Here is a 13,749-nt window from a genome sequence, read left to right on the forward strand (position 1 = left end):
CCACCACCCTCACGCTCACCCCCACCCCCACCCTCACCCCCACCCCCACCCTCACCCTCACCCCCACCCCCACCCTCAGGCTCACCCCCACTCCCACCCCTACCCCCACCCCTACCCCCACTCTCAACCTCACCCCACTCTCACCCCACCCTACCCCATAGACTGCTGACGCACGAATCAGTCAAGAACAACCGGACACGTAGCAATATAGGAATCAGCGTGTCGCGAACTTACATGACCGACAGTCTGACTTAGGATCTAGAGGGGCTTTCACATCTTCAAAACCTTTCTGGACACGCCTCGGATACACACCCAATTGTGTCATAGATTCGCTAGATTACGTCATCTACGCATGACTATAGTCGGTTCACGCATTAGATGGACTGAGGAATTCAGCGCGTAGCAGGACTATAGTATGGATTTCCGAGGTCTAATTGATATCTATGGACAGATCTTGAAGAGCTTAATTCAATTATAATAATTATTTATTTCTTGCTATGAACAAAAGACCAGCATAAGCAACTTCCGGAATTGTAATGAGTTAGCGGGTGGAGACAAGCTTAATCAGATCAATCTAGAGACAACCCCAGTAAGATACTCTTTTATCAAATTAAGGTGTGTAACAAGATACTAATGACGCAAACAATTAGAAACTTGTGTACAAGGAAGCATTTATTGATTTCCTGCATGGGTCTCAACAGAATGGAATTCTATGTTAGACCGAATTAAAAGCTGTAGGTTTGAGCGTTGCACCTCTCTTCCTGCTCTGATAGTTGTTTTGATACAGTACTTCTTGGGTTTGCGTTTCCTGTGACAACACACGCCAAGGATGCAATCAGTCTAAGATAGCTTCTTGTACAAACATAACATCTGGCTTTCTTGGTAATCTGTCTAGCTAAGGTGCAACCCTCAGGCACGAGTCCATCTAATTCGTGAACAGACTCTAGGTCATTTAACCTCGTAACAACTGCGGGTTTAGTTACTTCTGACTATCTCGTTGATTGTTCTAGCTGTGCGACCGGCTCTTTTGCTAAGGCCTCCAACTTGAACACTGGGCGTCCATATACCGGACTACACAAAGATGACAAATTCAATAAGCAGGGTCGAACGTCTCCCAGCTGTCTGGTTTGTTTGGTCAGTTGCGTTGCTAATCTACGTTCACATCACTCTTGTCCGTGCTACTTGTAGAGGAAACTTTGAACTTACAGCGACTGCCACCTATTCAGTACTATCTGATGGAAGTCATCAGCAAGACTATGATCACAACTTGAACTGCACTTGGCTTATACGAGCACCTACAGGAACTACTCTAGGTCTCGAGTTCACTTCCTTCTCGCTGGAAACCGCAGACCCCAAGACAGGTAAATGCTACGATTACGTAGAGATTATAGATGGTATGGACTCGTCTGATTCGTTGGGACTCTACTGTGGTCTACTGGCTGGACGTATTTCTCGACCGTTCGTGTCAACCAAGTCTACAATGCTGCTCAAGTTTTACACAGACAAAGATATCTCTGCTCAAGGTTTTACGGTGAGATACCGGGCAGAAGCTGTGCCAATCAAAGAACCGAAAATACCTGCGACTAATACAATAGATCTTCATCTACAAGCTGCCGGAAAAATTTTATTAGATGGAGAAGTAGTTGTGGGAAGCAACAAAGTACCGTTATTGGCCACTCTCCAACAGCTGAATCAATCCATAGTTAGTTATCAAAATCAACAAACAATTGATGACACACTTAGTCGCATTACCCAACTCGAAGAATCAATCAACGCACTCGTGTTTGCTTTGGGGCAATCTAGCTTGAGTAATACGTCTATACTTCATCCCAAATGCTCGGGTAATTGCAGTGGTAACGGTATTTGTACCTTCCAGTACAACTCAACTGCTGCTGAATGGGTACCGGCTTGCTCATGCTACCCCGGATATTTGAGACCCGCCTGTTTGTCCAGAGTGCAAACGTTGGAAGGCGATGGAAGCGACGGCACCAAAATTATTTCTAAAACAGAGAATTTTACAACTTGTGTTACTCTTTCAGGTAGCGCTGTCACAGGCTCTACCGTAATTGCAATTAACTACGTTGTGCCTTGGTTAAAAGACGGAGATGAAATTCTAGTTATTCAAATGCAAGGGCAGACTGCCGGTTTGTTTGAGTTCAATAGAGTTCAAAAGGTTTCCCGTTCAACACTTCATCTCACACATCCACTTGTGCACAACTACTCAACATCTATCAAGACAAGAGCACAAGTAGTCAAAGTGCCCAACTACTCTGAATTTAGAATCAAGAAAAACGGAAAACTTGTCGCACAAGCCTGGAATGGTACGAGCGGTGGAGTAGTAGCCATTAGAGCTAAGACGTTTACTATTGACGAAGGAGGATCCATTGACGCTGACGGAAAAGGTTTTCGTGGTGGCCCAAAAAGAGCTGGCGGCGGATACTGGAGTGGAGTAACAGGAGAGTCGTGGCAAGATACAGGTTTTCCTAGAAAAGATAAAAATGGTAGAAATGCTGGAGGAGGTGGATCGTCCCTCTGTTACTGTCTTTACATAGCAGGAGGAGGAAGTTATGGTTCCGTAGGCTTATCTTCTATGGGGAGACCGACATGTGGTAATGGTGGTGTGCATGGCCAGCCCGGTGCTGTGTACGGCAGCTCTAGTCTGACAAAACTTTTCTTAGGTTCGGGAGGAGGAGGAGGTTGCTCTTATCACGTATCAAGCAGCACATATATGGGACATGGCAAATGTGTTCCAAATTCTGGCTCGAATGGTGGAGGCATTATTTACATCGGTGCTGCAACGGCAACTCTACACGGCACACTAACATCAGTAGGAAACAATAACATCGCAAAAGCAACTGGCAATTGTCGTCTAACCGTCGGTGGACCAGGTAGTGGTGGTTCTATATTACTGAGGGCTACAACGGTGACACTGGATGCTGCAACCGGTGTTTTCAATATTAGTGGAGGAGGCCGTGTCCAAATCTACAGCACCACCTACACTGGAACAGGTGGTAGCGGAAGAGCTCGAGTAGATTTCGAGACTCTAAACGGATATCCACACCATAGTGCCAGTGCAAAGACAATACAGTCTTCATTTCCAGAAATAGGATATTGGGGAAGTGTCGTCCCCTAGTTGATTACGACAACAGAGTGAGTAAAAAACTGAACAAATTTAGCTTCTGCAACTACGTAAACAACAATAGATTGGGACAAGAACAAGTTCATCTCGATTTAGATTTAGCGTTTGACCGTAGATATAGTGCATGTTAATACATTATTTCAGTTTGTTTGCGTTGTTTGGTTGTTCTGACCACGTTCTTCTTAGAAATTATATTGTATTGGTGTGTAATTTAAATAAAGTATTTGAATACACCGTTTGCAACATGGATGAACCTCTAGAGAAGACTGCAGCTGCGACCCAATGCCATTATGCACACGAAATTTCTTTATTTTTATTACGTTACCAACGTTGAGCCGACCTAATTATTTGATTTATTGTGACATCTTAATGTACTAGAGCACTTCCTTGTTGTAATATATGCTGCACTTTGCAGCACTCTTGCCCTTGTGTTCCTAGGCTCGAGTGTCCAGCCGGTCATCTCCCCCCCGTGGAGGAGAAAGACCGGCTGGAGACATTCGCCACTCAAACAAACCGTCGACTCTCTATCCTTCAATCAGAGTGCCGCTAAATGTTTGTGCATCCTCGATAGGGATGCACTCCGCTATTGGCTCTTTGTTAATGTAATTTCGCTCTGACGCAAGTGCCTTGGGCTTATCAGTCTCGACACGTGCCACCCTACAAACAACGGGTCAACTCTTTCCAGTTCTTCTCCATCTCTCGACTCAAAGCTTACCACAGAGGTCAACCAATGGTCGGCCACGAATCAGCTTGCACGACGTCGCCCTGCGTTGAGTACAATTACTATGTACGCTTTGTAGATCGGCGGTCTGCTCTTTCAGTGCATGCAATGTCCGACACCCTCAGCGACTATAGAAATAGTGGATTAATACTAGTACATGTGCTCAACGATCGACACGCAAACCCAGCGCAAGCTGCTATATGTCGTTTCCCACAACCGTAGAAATCAAAATGTCAGTAACTACACGTAGGTCTATCATACGCGTGACAGCAACCTATAGTCCGTCGGCCAACCCCCCAAAAGACGCTTCTATACGAAGTTGCGTAGCCCCCCAAGCCCGGGGAAGTTTTGATAACTCTAAAAGATAAAGCAGTATGAGAGAACTCCAACTGCACTTGTTTGCCTCTCTATACCGGGGCCGCTAGGTAGCTGCATGTCAACAAAATTTAGGGGCGTGGCACACAGTCAGTGTAGAGCGAGCTTGCTAACTCTGTAGTCGACAGAGCACTCAAAACGGGTAAAAACGTCATGCAAACTACTGAGGCATAAAGCATCCATTGTGAACATGTGAGCTCGTAGCATTAGCCAAATAGCTTACGATATAATATCACATGTGATCACATGACACGCGATGACGAAACCTTTTGAGTTGTGCGTCTGTCAACTTTTCTAGAGACCTAAACTAAACCAGATTGCTACTTCTATTGCGGTAGCAGTAGAACAAACTGTAAGCAAACAGAAAGCAGTACCAATGCGAATTAGGCTGCCAACAGAAAGCCTAGATGTCCAGGCAAGCAGGCATCACGTAGAATGAAAGCGATGCACAGCTACCTTATTGTGGACTGTGAAACGGTGTCTGCTGTTCTTCTACGAATGGAAATCAACCGTCTTTCTGCAGTACTCTTGCCCAACCTCAGGTCTCAGACACGTGGCCTCATAACCTCGTCGGTTTGTCATTTGGCTGCCTTCATAAGAGTCCAAATTATTTTCTGAACGTGTGGGAAACAAGTAACACGCCAGACAGACGACGATCTGCGTTTATTTACGTAACCTCGTGTAAAGAATTGTGATGCGGGGGCGTAATGACTACTTCCGGTACCGTGATCGAAGTCTATGGTGTACAGTACGGTACAAGCATTCACCGCCAGATTGTGGTTTAGATGTATTTCCAGTTAGCAATCTAGAAGTAAGAGCTTTCGCCTAACTACATTAGTTTATGTGTGAGCAAACTACTTGTTGTCTCCTTTCGACCAAGTGTTCTTACTCAGCTTTCAACTCAGCTTTTAACGGTATCAGTGGTAAAGTTGTCAACTGAACAGTTATATATCAAACCAAACGTCAGAGATTTATTGTTGCATTATTGTTGACCTTGACAAATGTCAAATTCTAAATTATTTTGCAGTTTTGTTTTGAATATCATCAGATGTCTTTGCAGAGGGCAAAGATAGCGAAAATTGACTCTGAGCACTGCCTGTGCCATATTCGTCATGATGTTACCGGTCCTCTCACGGCTCTTACACAAACCAGTTGGAGAACGTTGCAACAAGCAGCAAGCACTCGCCTAGACGATGTCTTTACGGTTCTACATAATCTTGCACAAATGAATCGAAACCGATAGGAGCCTATCACAGACAATGCTACAAAGCATACACAAACAAAAAGGCTTTAGACAAACTTCAGCGCAGCCGAGATGTTAGCATCTTTGAAAGTAGTATAGTAGCAGAGTCGCTTAGTATTCTTTGCGAATCAACAAACTGTAACGGAGTCGGAACTGATCACGTCTGCTACTGTACCCCAAGAGATTCTTCTGAGAAAAGTAGCTCTGTCGTTGCATGACGAAGGCAAACGCAACACACAAACAGAAGAATATGAAGACGACCAAGACCTGCATTTAACGCCAGAAGTGACGGCAGATGTTTCGATATACCGGCAACTATCGTGTTTCTCACGGGTACAAAAAATCGTCGCCGCTTCATCAATTTGACTCAAGTAGGAAGAAGTTTCGGGAGAGAGCTTTGCTTAGCCTTGCCAGGATACCATGCGTTCACAGGCTGTGATACAACCGGCGCCTTCGCAGGTAAAGGCAAAGTTGCACCACCGGAACTTCTAAACAAGAATGAGTCGTTTTGCACTGCTATTCAGCCAATTGGAAAAGCTTTGACAGTAACATGGATGTATTGTCTAAGAAATGTCAACCTTACGTTTGTAAGATCTACGGTTACATGACGTCGCCACCGACATTAATAGTGTGAGGTATTCCTTATTCTGTGCACGAGCTGCAGAATCAGCACAGCTTCCTCATACTCAAGACGCTCTGAAGATGCATATCAAACGAGCAAATTATCAGACTGGTGTATGGCGATGTGCAATGGAAGCTAATCCTGATATAACATCTTTCCACAATCAAGGTTGGCAGATTGGTGATGACAATGAGGTACCTATCGAATGGACAACGAAGCCACTGACACCTGTTGACGTTTTGAAACTGATCAGTTGCAGCTGTAAAAACTGGGTGCAGTTCTAATTAGCTAAGCGTTGCTTTTGCCAGCGAAGTTGCTTGCCATGTACAGATGTGTGCCAATGCGACAATTGCGAAAACCTTATTCCACGTGAAGTTTTTCAGCCTGCTTCCACTATAGCATCTGCAAATGAGTTTGAAGCTGATAATTTTGATGCATACGCTAGTGACAAACATGATGAGTAGGTGGCTCTTTACATTTTATTGGTTATTAATTAATTAATTAAGTGTAGGTTCTCTATGAAATCATTAGTCCACTAAATAATGACTAAAATAACTCTGAGCGATCTAGTACAGCCGTAAATTTAGGCACTTTATGTCAGTAACGCTTACAACCTGCTTTCGATGGTCTTATGTTAATTATTGTACACTTGTACTAATGTCTAGATAGTTAGTATTACAAATACATGCCCTACATGCGGGAGTTTGTCACGACTTGTGAGGTATTTACTGTCTTTCCGAACGCTCAGGGTCACGTTACCGTTGCAAGGCAGTCAAACGCAGCAGCACAAGTGTAACAACAGTGTAGGAGTTTTCTTTCATCAACATAACTACTGGCAATGTGAGAAATACTATCTGGAGACCACACTGCATTACCTCCCGCTCTAGAAAGACAGATGCACTAGTTTAAGCCTTCGCGTGATATCGCTAGTGTCTATAGAGCTTATGCATGGAACCACGTTCGTCTCTCACTCTCAGTTCGCAATTGCTGCGAATTTGCGTGGGCGTGGCCTTAGTCAATCTAGTCGTTCTTGTTACTCAGAAACGGCCTCGTTCCAAGATGGCAAACAATCGCAAATACACTTGCATGGTTTCTCTTCGGCGATTGCAACTACGGAAACTTCCCCGGGTTTGGGGGGCTACGCAACTTGTCGCTTTCTGGTGTGGCTGACGGACTACTACTAGTGTACACACCCAAAGTGGCAAACGAGGTGGACTTGTTTCTTATGTTCGCTATCTCTCTAGGAGACAGGGGCTTCATCTATTACTATAGATACTAGGCCATACATATATATATATATATATATATATATATATATATATATATATATATATATATATATAGAATAAAATTTGTGTCCACGCGTGCACTAAAACGACATACTTCCTCTGATATGAAATTTGTGATATTCTCAACACCTCAATTCTTAGTAGATATGAAATCTTGACCTTCCAGGAAAATGTCTCTTTACAAATCCACAAAAATGACAATTGTGTCAGTTGTCAGGTTACTTCCTTTGCTAAACATCAAACACAAATTACATAGGCATTCTAACAGTGCTATCTAGGCAGAGTTGCACACAGTGTATCTCAGTTATTCAAGCAACCTAGATGGGTGACATGCGCTTTCAGCAGTTTTTGGCCAGTGTTTCTGCTGTCCTGGATGGTATACCCAACTTTCCAAGACCTCTAAAGAGTCAGCAAGAGAGTGCCCTCTTTGCAATAACTATGAAGCAAGATGTCTTTGCCATTTTACCTACTGGATATGGGAAATCCTTGGTTTACCATCTACTGCCATTAGTATACAAAGAGTTTTACAAATGTGAGATCCAGCCAACAGTTTTGGTTGTTTCTCCATTAGTAGAACTCGTGAAAGAACAGGTCAAACAACTAGAAGACAAAGTTTTAGTTTCCATGGTCATTTCCCATTCCTTACTGGATGACCTTCTCATGGACAATCACTTCTTGGACAAGTGTTCTATACTATTTGGCAGTCCAGAAGCTATTCTCAACAGTGCATGGAGAGATCAAATACAACAGCATACAGCATTTCAAACTCGTCTGGTTGCTGTTGTAATTGATGAAGTTCACTGCGTAACAGAATGGTAAAAAACAATTCTGAAGCAATTAAAACTAAAGCATTGAACTCACTCCTAACCTTATGTAGGGGAACTGCAAACAAAAAACGGCAAGAGGCTGCATTTCGTGAATGGTATTCACAACTTGGTCAGATCAGAGCTCTAGTAAGTTTTGCAGTTCCAATTGTAGCCATGACAGCAACTGCAACAGCAGAGACAAGATCAACAGTTAAACAAATACTCAAAATGAGACACCCTGTAATAGTAGAAGCTAACCCCGATCGACCAAACATCAAATACAGCGTGCAAAAGATCGAAGATGATCCATTTGTGACATTTAAATGGCTTGTTGATGAGCTGAAGAAGAAAACAACAGCCGCTCCTAAAACAATCATTTACTGCAGACGAGTCAAAGACTGTGCCTACATCTACAGAGTCTTTCAGATGGGCATACCTGATTGCATTGCATACCATCCTGCCATGAGTGAGAAAGTTGCTAAAAACCGCATATTTGGGATGTTTCATCAATCCACAGAAAAAGAAATTAAAGATACAGTCATCCAGTCATTCAGAAAACCAGATGGTGTGTGCAGAATTGTCATTACAACAATTGCTCTTGGAATGGGAATGGACTTCCAAAACATTAGACGAGTAATCAACTATGGTCCCCCTAATACACTTGAGCAATATAGTCAGCAATGTGGCCGGGCAGGGAGAGACAATGAACAATCAATAGCTGCAATCTACTATCATGGACGACATCTCACAACTTGTGATGAAGCACTAAGAGGATATACATCTCAGACAGAGTCATGCCGTAGAGAGCTTCTTCTTGGCCACTTTGGTTGGACTAAAGAAACTCCTTTATCGCCTTCACATCTCTGTTGTGACATCTGTGCAAATTCTTGTCCATGCACTGAGAGTCACAGACTACTACTAGAGCAAAACACCATTCAGCCAAGTCCATCCTCAGATCAAGAACTCTGTTCCCCCCCCTGCAAGACAAAGAGAGGTAACAGATGAACAAAAAGAAATCTTTAGAGACCTCCTTTATAACACACGCAAGAGAATAGCAATAGGAATAACCAACTCAACTGATGAACAGAGCCACACTTACACAGCATCAGAAATTACGACAGGTCTTACTGATGACATGATCTCATCACTCGTAGAAAAAAAGTAATGTTTTATTCACACCACAAGACTGTCTTCAACATATAAAACAATTATGCAGTTGGTACTTATCCAAAGTCATTATTGCACTGATACAAGAAGTGTTTGAAGATGTGTGTGAATAATTAAGTGGACGACAACATCCTGGATACTCTTGGACAAGTGTCCAATCCAGAATTTGACTTATATTCAGACAAGGACAGTGACGGTAACACGTAGACTAGAATTATATATATACATATATATATATAATCTTGTCCACTAGCATATCAAAACATGAGTTGCAACATCTACATACTTTTCTATTTCATTTGTGTGTGTGTGTGTGTGTGTGTGTGTGTGTGTGTGTGTGTGTGTGTGTGTGTGTGTGTGTGTGTGTGGTGTGTGGTGTGTGGTGTGTGTGTGTGTGTGTGTGTGTGTGTGTGTGTGTGTGTGTGTGTGTGTGTGTGTGTGTGTGTGTGTGTGTGTGTGTGTGTGTGCATGTGAGGAATGAAACAAAACAAAACACCTCAGTATCACTACTATGTGTACCTATACATATACACATAGCTATACTAGTGATAACTCACATGCAACTGCTCTAAAGTTATTTCACTCCAATCACAGACTTTTCTTTACAAAGCCTCACATGTACTACAGTACATTAATTGTACAAAATATATTTTCCCATTTGCTTTCTAGTTAATATTACATACAAATAAGGTTCAACTATTTATATAAGTGTGCAGTCTGCCCAACAAATACGTGCAGCTTGCTGGTTATAATATAGAAAGATAGCATATACACAAACACCATTCTGACATTGCCAGATGCTCCCAACAAGTATGTACATGACTGGATTGAAACATGTCCCAACACCAAGGGTCTGACTCCAGCAACTGATGAGATGGAGAAACAAAATGCAAGCACTGGTGTTCCAAAGATCAATGACAGTAACAGTCTTGAGCCAGAAGGCTAATATTGTTCTCCTTGTAACCTAGCTACCTGCTTAATGCCCACAGGCATTGGCATTCAAACTTCATCCCTCCATCCACGAAGTCCTTCACAGAGGCATATCATTGTAACCCTAGTGGATGCATCAGGTAAATGCATATAAGTGGAAGAGACAGTCAGAAGTTACCAGATCAAGACACATGACTATATAAAAGGAAGTACAGAACTGCACATAAACAATCAATTAGCCTATATAGTATCTGCATTAGAACAGGAACAGTACAGTTGGACAAGAATCAATAATTTAGAGGCAGATTCTTGGTTCCCAACAATTAAGCAGGTAAGTCAACTAATTAGTCAACAGTGCACAACCACAGCATGGATTCACACACCCACTAGAAACCACGTACGACTCTCTATCAACATACCAATGTTAGGAAACATTCAGGCATAATCAATGGCATCACACTGGCCTCTAAGCTCAGAGTGTCTAACTGGTCATCTCCCCCATGACTTATACCCAGGCCTATAAGAACAAAAAGTCATAATTTTCCTTTGATTAATTATACCACATGACAGGTACAACCATCTGAATTCTCTAAGTTAGCTAAGTGCATATAGAAAACCACAAAATTCTAGCCCTCCTGTTGCAGAAGATATGCTACACCTAGCCACAATGATGTTGGCATGGTATAATGTACAACAATTACAACCACTGCAATTCTAAGCTCATTTGAAAAAGGTGACAAGTACATCAACTTCATAGAACTGTGCATATACCACAAATTTTGGCACCATCTGTTCCCAAGAATTAAAAGTACATACAACAATTACATCAACAGCAATTCTAAGCACATCTAAAAGGTGACAAGTACTGCACCTTCACAGAACTGTGCATACCAAAAATTTTGGCACCATTTGTTCCCAAGAATCAATAATTTGAAACACAACAGGCAGAGGGGTATAAAAGCACCAAATATATCACTTTCCATTCAGACCAACAGTTCATCTTGTGTAATCATGGCGATAGCTACCGATAGTCCCAAGAGAGCTGCTCAACAGATATGCCGAATCTGTGCAAGAGATCTTTCAAGCCGGTCAACAGTTCGTTTCAACTTATTTACGACATCTGCATTGTTAGCAAAACAACTGCTGCAGGCCTTGCAGCTTGATATTGAGATATCCAAAAATGATGGCTACCCAACAGCAATTTGTCGGATATGCAAAGGGGAGGTCACAACTATAATCCAAGCAGACGCAAAAAGAGATGCAATAAAAAAGAAGTACATAGAAACAGCAAGCAGTATCCGAAAAAAACGACTAGCCAAGTCACCAGCAGAAAAGAAAGCCGAAGAGTCAGATCTTCTTCCTAAGATGTCAAGAACAAAGGCATCACGAATGCTCACATTTGGACATCCAGCAAGTGAAGAAGATGCTACCAGCATTAGACAGATTCAATCACAAAAGCAACAGCTGCAGCCCACAGACTCAGCAATGTTTTCCGATGAGAAAGTTGAAGACAAAGCACCCCACTCTCAGTTCAATGCACCACAAACACACAACCAGGCAGAAAACATCGGTGACCATAGCTCACAACAAAAAATTGTACAGGTCAGCTCTATCAGCACTTACTCAGACAGAAGTATTTATTATCTTGCAATACAAATGATTTCTGACTTTTCATGAAGGTTACCATCCAAAAGCACAATGGCCAACATCTAACAACAGTGTTGCCCCAGTGGTTATCTTGGCTGGGAGAAACACTGACACGTCATCTGGAAAATGAAGTCAGTGAAGAAATTGCAGCCGCAGCAATGAGCACAAGCAAGATACAAACTGCTCTACTACAACGTCTCTCAGAGACTATCGCTGGAGAGTGTAAGCAGCTGTGTACGTTCAGTGCAGCAAGCATGCTTCAAAAAACATCATCTGAACAACTGTTATCATTCAACATCTATAGGCTTACTAACGAGTTCAAGTCTCAAATGCCTAGTTTAATGACTGTCCTGATAGCTGCTGCAGCATCCACCAGAGAGAGGGGGCAGAAAATAAAGACTGATGCCAGGCACGAGAAGATTGCAACATGTTTAGCTGCTATACTGCTCAGAGAAAGAAGTGACAGAATGTTAGCTTTACACTATGTTATTGGGTTTGCTCTGCATAGTGGTGGAGCTACTTCTCATACCTTTGAGAGGCTGTCCAGTTTGGGGCAGTGCATCACAGACAAATCAGTTTTGCGAAAGTTAGATGAACAATGTCAGCATTTTGACCAAGAGGTTCTGCAATGGAAAGAGTCTGTTGAGAACTATATGATGGACAAAACATTTGTCTTACAAACTGACTTCCAACTGATTGGAGACAATCTTGATTTGCAAGTGGCACCTCACATACAATCTGTCCAGTACCATCCACAGAGTCTACACTGGTTTAACTTGCTTGCTGTCAAACATCGTGTTCAAGCTGCCCATCTGACAAACACTACCTCTCAGCGACCAGTAACAGATCTTATGAATTCTGACTTTTTGCCCTCTTCTCATGATCACTGTGAACTTCGTAAGCACTTTGTCATTCTCGTAGGCAGAGTTCTTGTTGAACGACTCGCATCTTTTGAGGTCCTGAGAGGACAAGCAATATACCATGTAAGACACAAATACAGCAATGTCATGAAGAGTAAAACAGAAATGGTAAGCTGTCTAACAGAGCCTAAGAATGCATGACTGCCAATAACTGATATCAGTATACTTCAGGTTCCCCTTGGCTTACTGATGAAGAATGAGAATGTCAGCAGTGAAATGATAGATATTATGAGACACTGCCACAAGTATGTTCCCCAACATAAGGGAAATATGCACAGGGTGTTGTTTGGAGGAGATCAGCTGACATCTGAGAGGGCTAGAAATGCACAGCTCGCAGTGCAAGATGGAGACACACCCGAGTCCAGACTGGAAGGTTTAGTGTGCAAAACCGAGGACTGGCATACTAGGGTCACAATCCTTCAAGCAATTCTAAAAATATTGTATTGAGAGGACAGTGATGACAACACAGGTACTTTAAAACACTTAAAAGTCATATCGAATCGAACGTTTTCTGCAGATGCCCACAAAGACGTTGCTGCAGTAACTGAGTTTATAGAACTAGTTACAGATGCCTATGTAACATCAGCAGCAATGGACCATTTACAACTAGAGTCTACCACCAGTACGCCCAAACAATTCACAGACATATATGCTATGTCTAGCAAAGAAAAACAAGTTCTACTCAATGACATTGCAGCTCAGATTGTAGACAACTACATTTTGCGAGATCATGATGAGATCCTAATAAGAGCCTTGGCACACCAGCTGCCACAAGAAAGATTATTGTGTAGGCAAGATGGCTGCACAAAGTCATATCGGTACAGCAAATGTAGGCAAAGACATGAATAGCAACATCATGGTCTCTACATCAACCCACCAGAATCAGCTAC

The 13,749-nt window shown here is 42.5% G+C and overlaps 2 protein-coding genes across 2 annotated transcripts; both read left to right on the forward strand.

Moving 5' to 3' along the window:
• Positions 1-1,252: 1,252 nt before the first annotated feature.
• On the forward strand, positions 1,253-3,382 carry LOC134187562 (uncharacterized). The gene has a single exon (XM_062655715.1). It carries the CDS (start codon positions 1,397-1,399, stop codon positions 3,131-3,133), a length of 1,737 nt encoding a protein of 578 aa, XP_062511699.1. The 5' UTR covers positions 1,253-1,396; the 3' UTR covers positions 3,134-3,382.
• Positions 3,383-7,710: 4,328 nt separating this feature from the next.
• On the forward strand, positions 7,711-10,308 carry LOC134179528 (ATP-dependent DNA helicase RecQ-like). Its single transcript, XM_062646487.1, has 3 exons — positions 7,711-8,204; positions 8,267-9,021; positions 10,160-10,308. The coding sequence occupies exons 1-3, from the start codon at positions 7,711-7,713 to the stop codon at positions 10,306-10,308; spliced, it is 1,398 nt and encodes a 465-aa protein (XP_062502471.1).
• The last annotated feature ends 3,441 nt before the right edge of the window (positions 10,309-13,749 follow it).

The sequence above is a fragment of the Corticium candelabrum genome, chromosome 1, assembly GCF_963422355.1.
Source record: "Corticium candelabrum chromosome 1, ooCorCand1.1, whole genome shotgun sequence".
Lineage (NCBI taxonomy): Eukaryota > Metazoa > Porifera > Homoscleromorpha > Homosclerophorida > Plakinidae > Corticium > Corticium candelabrum.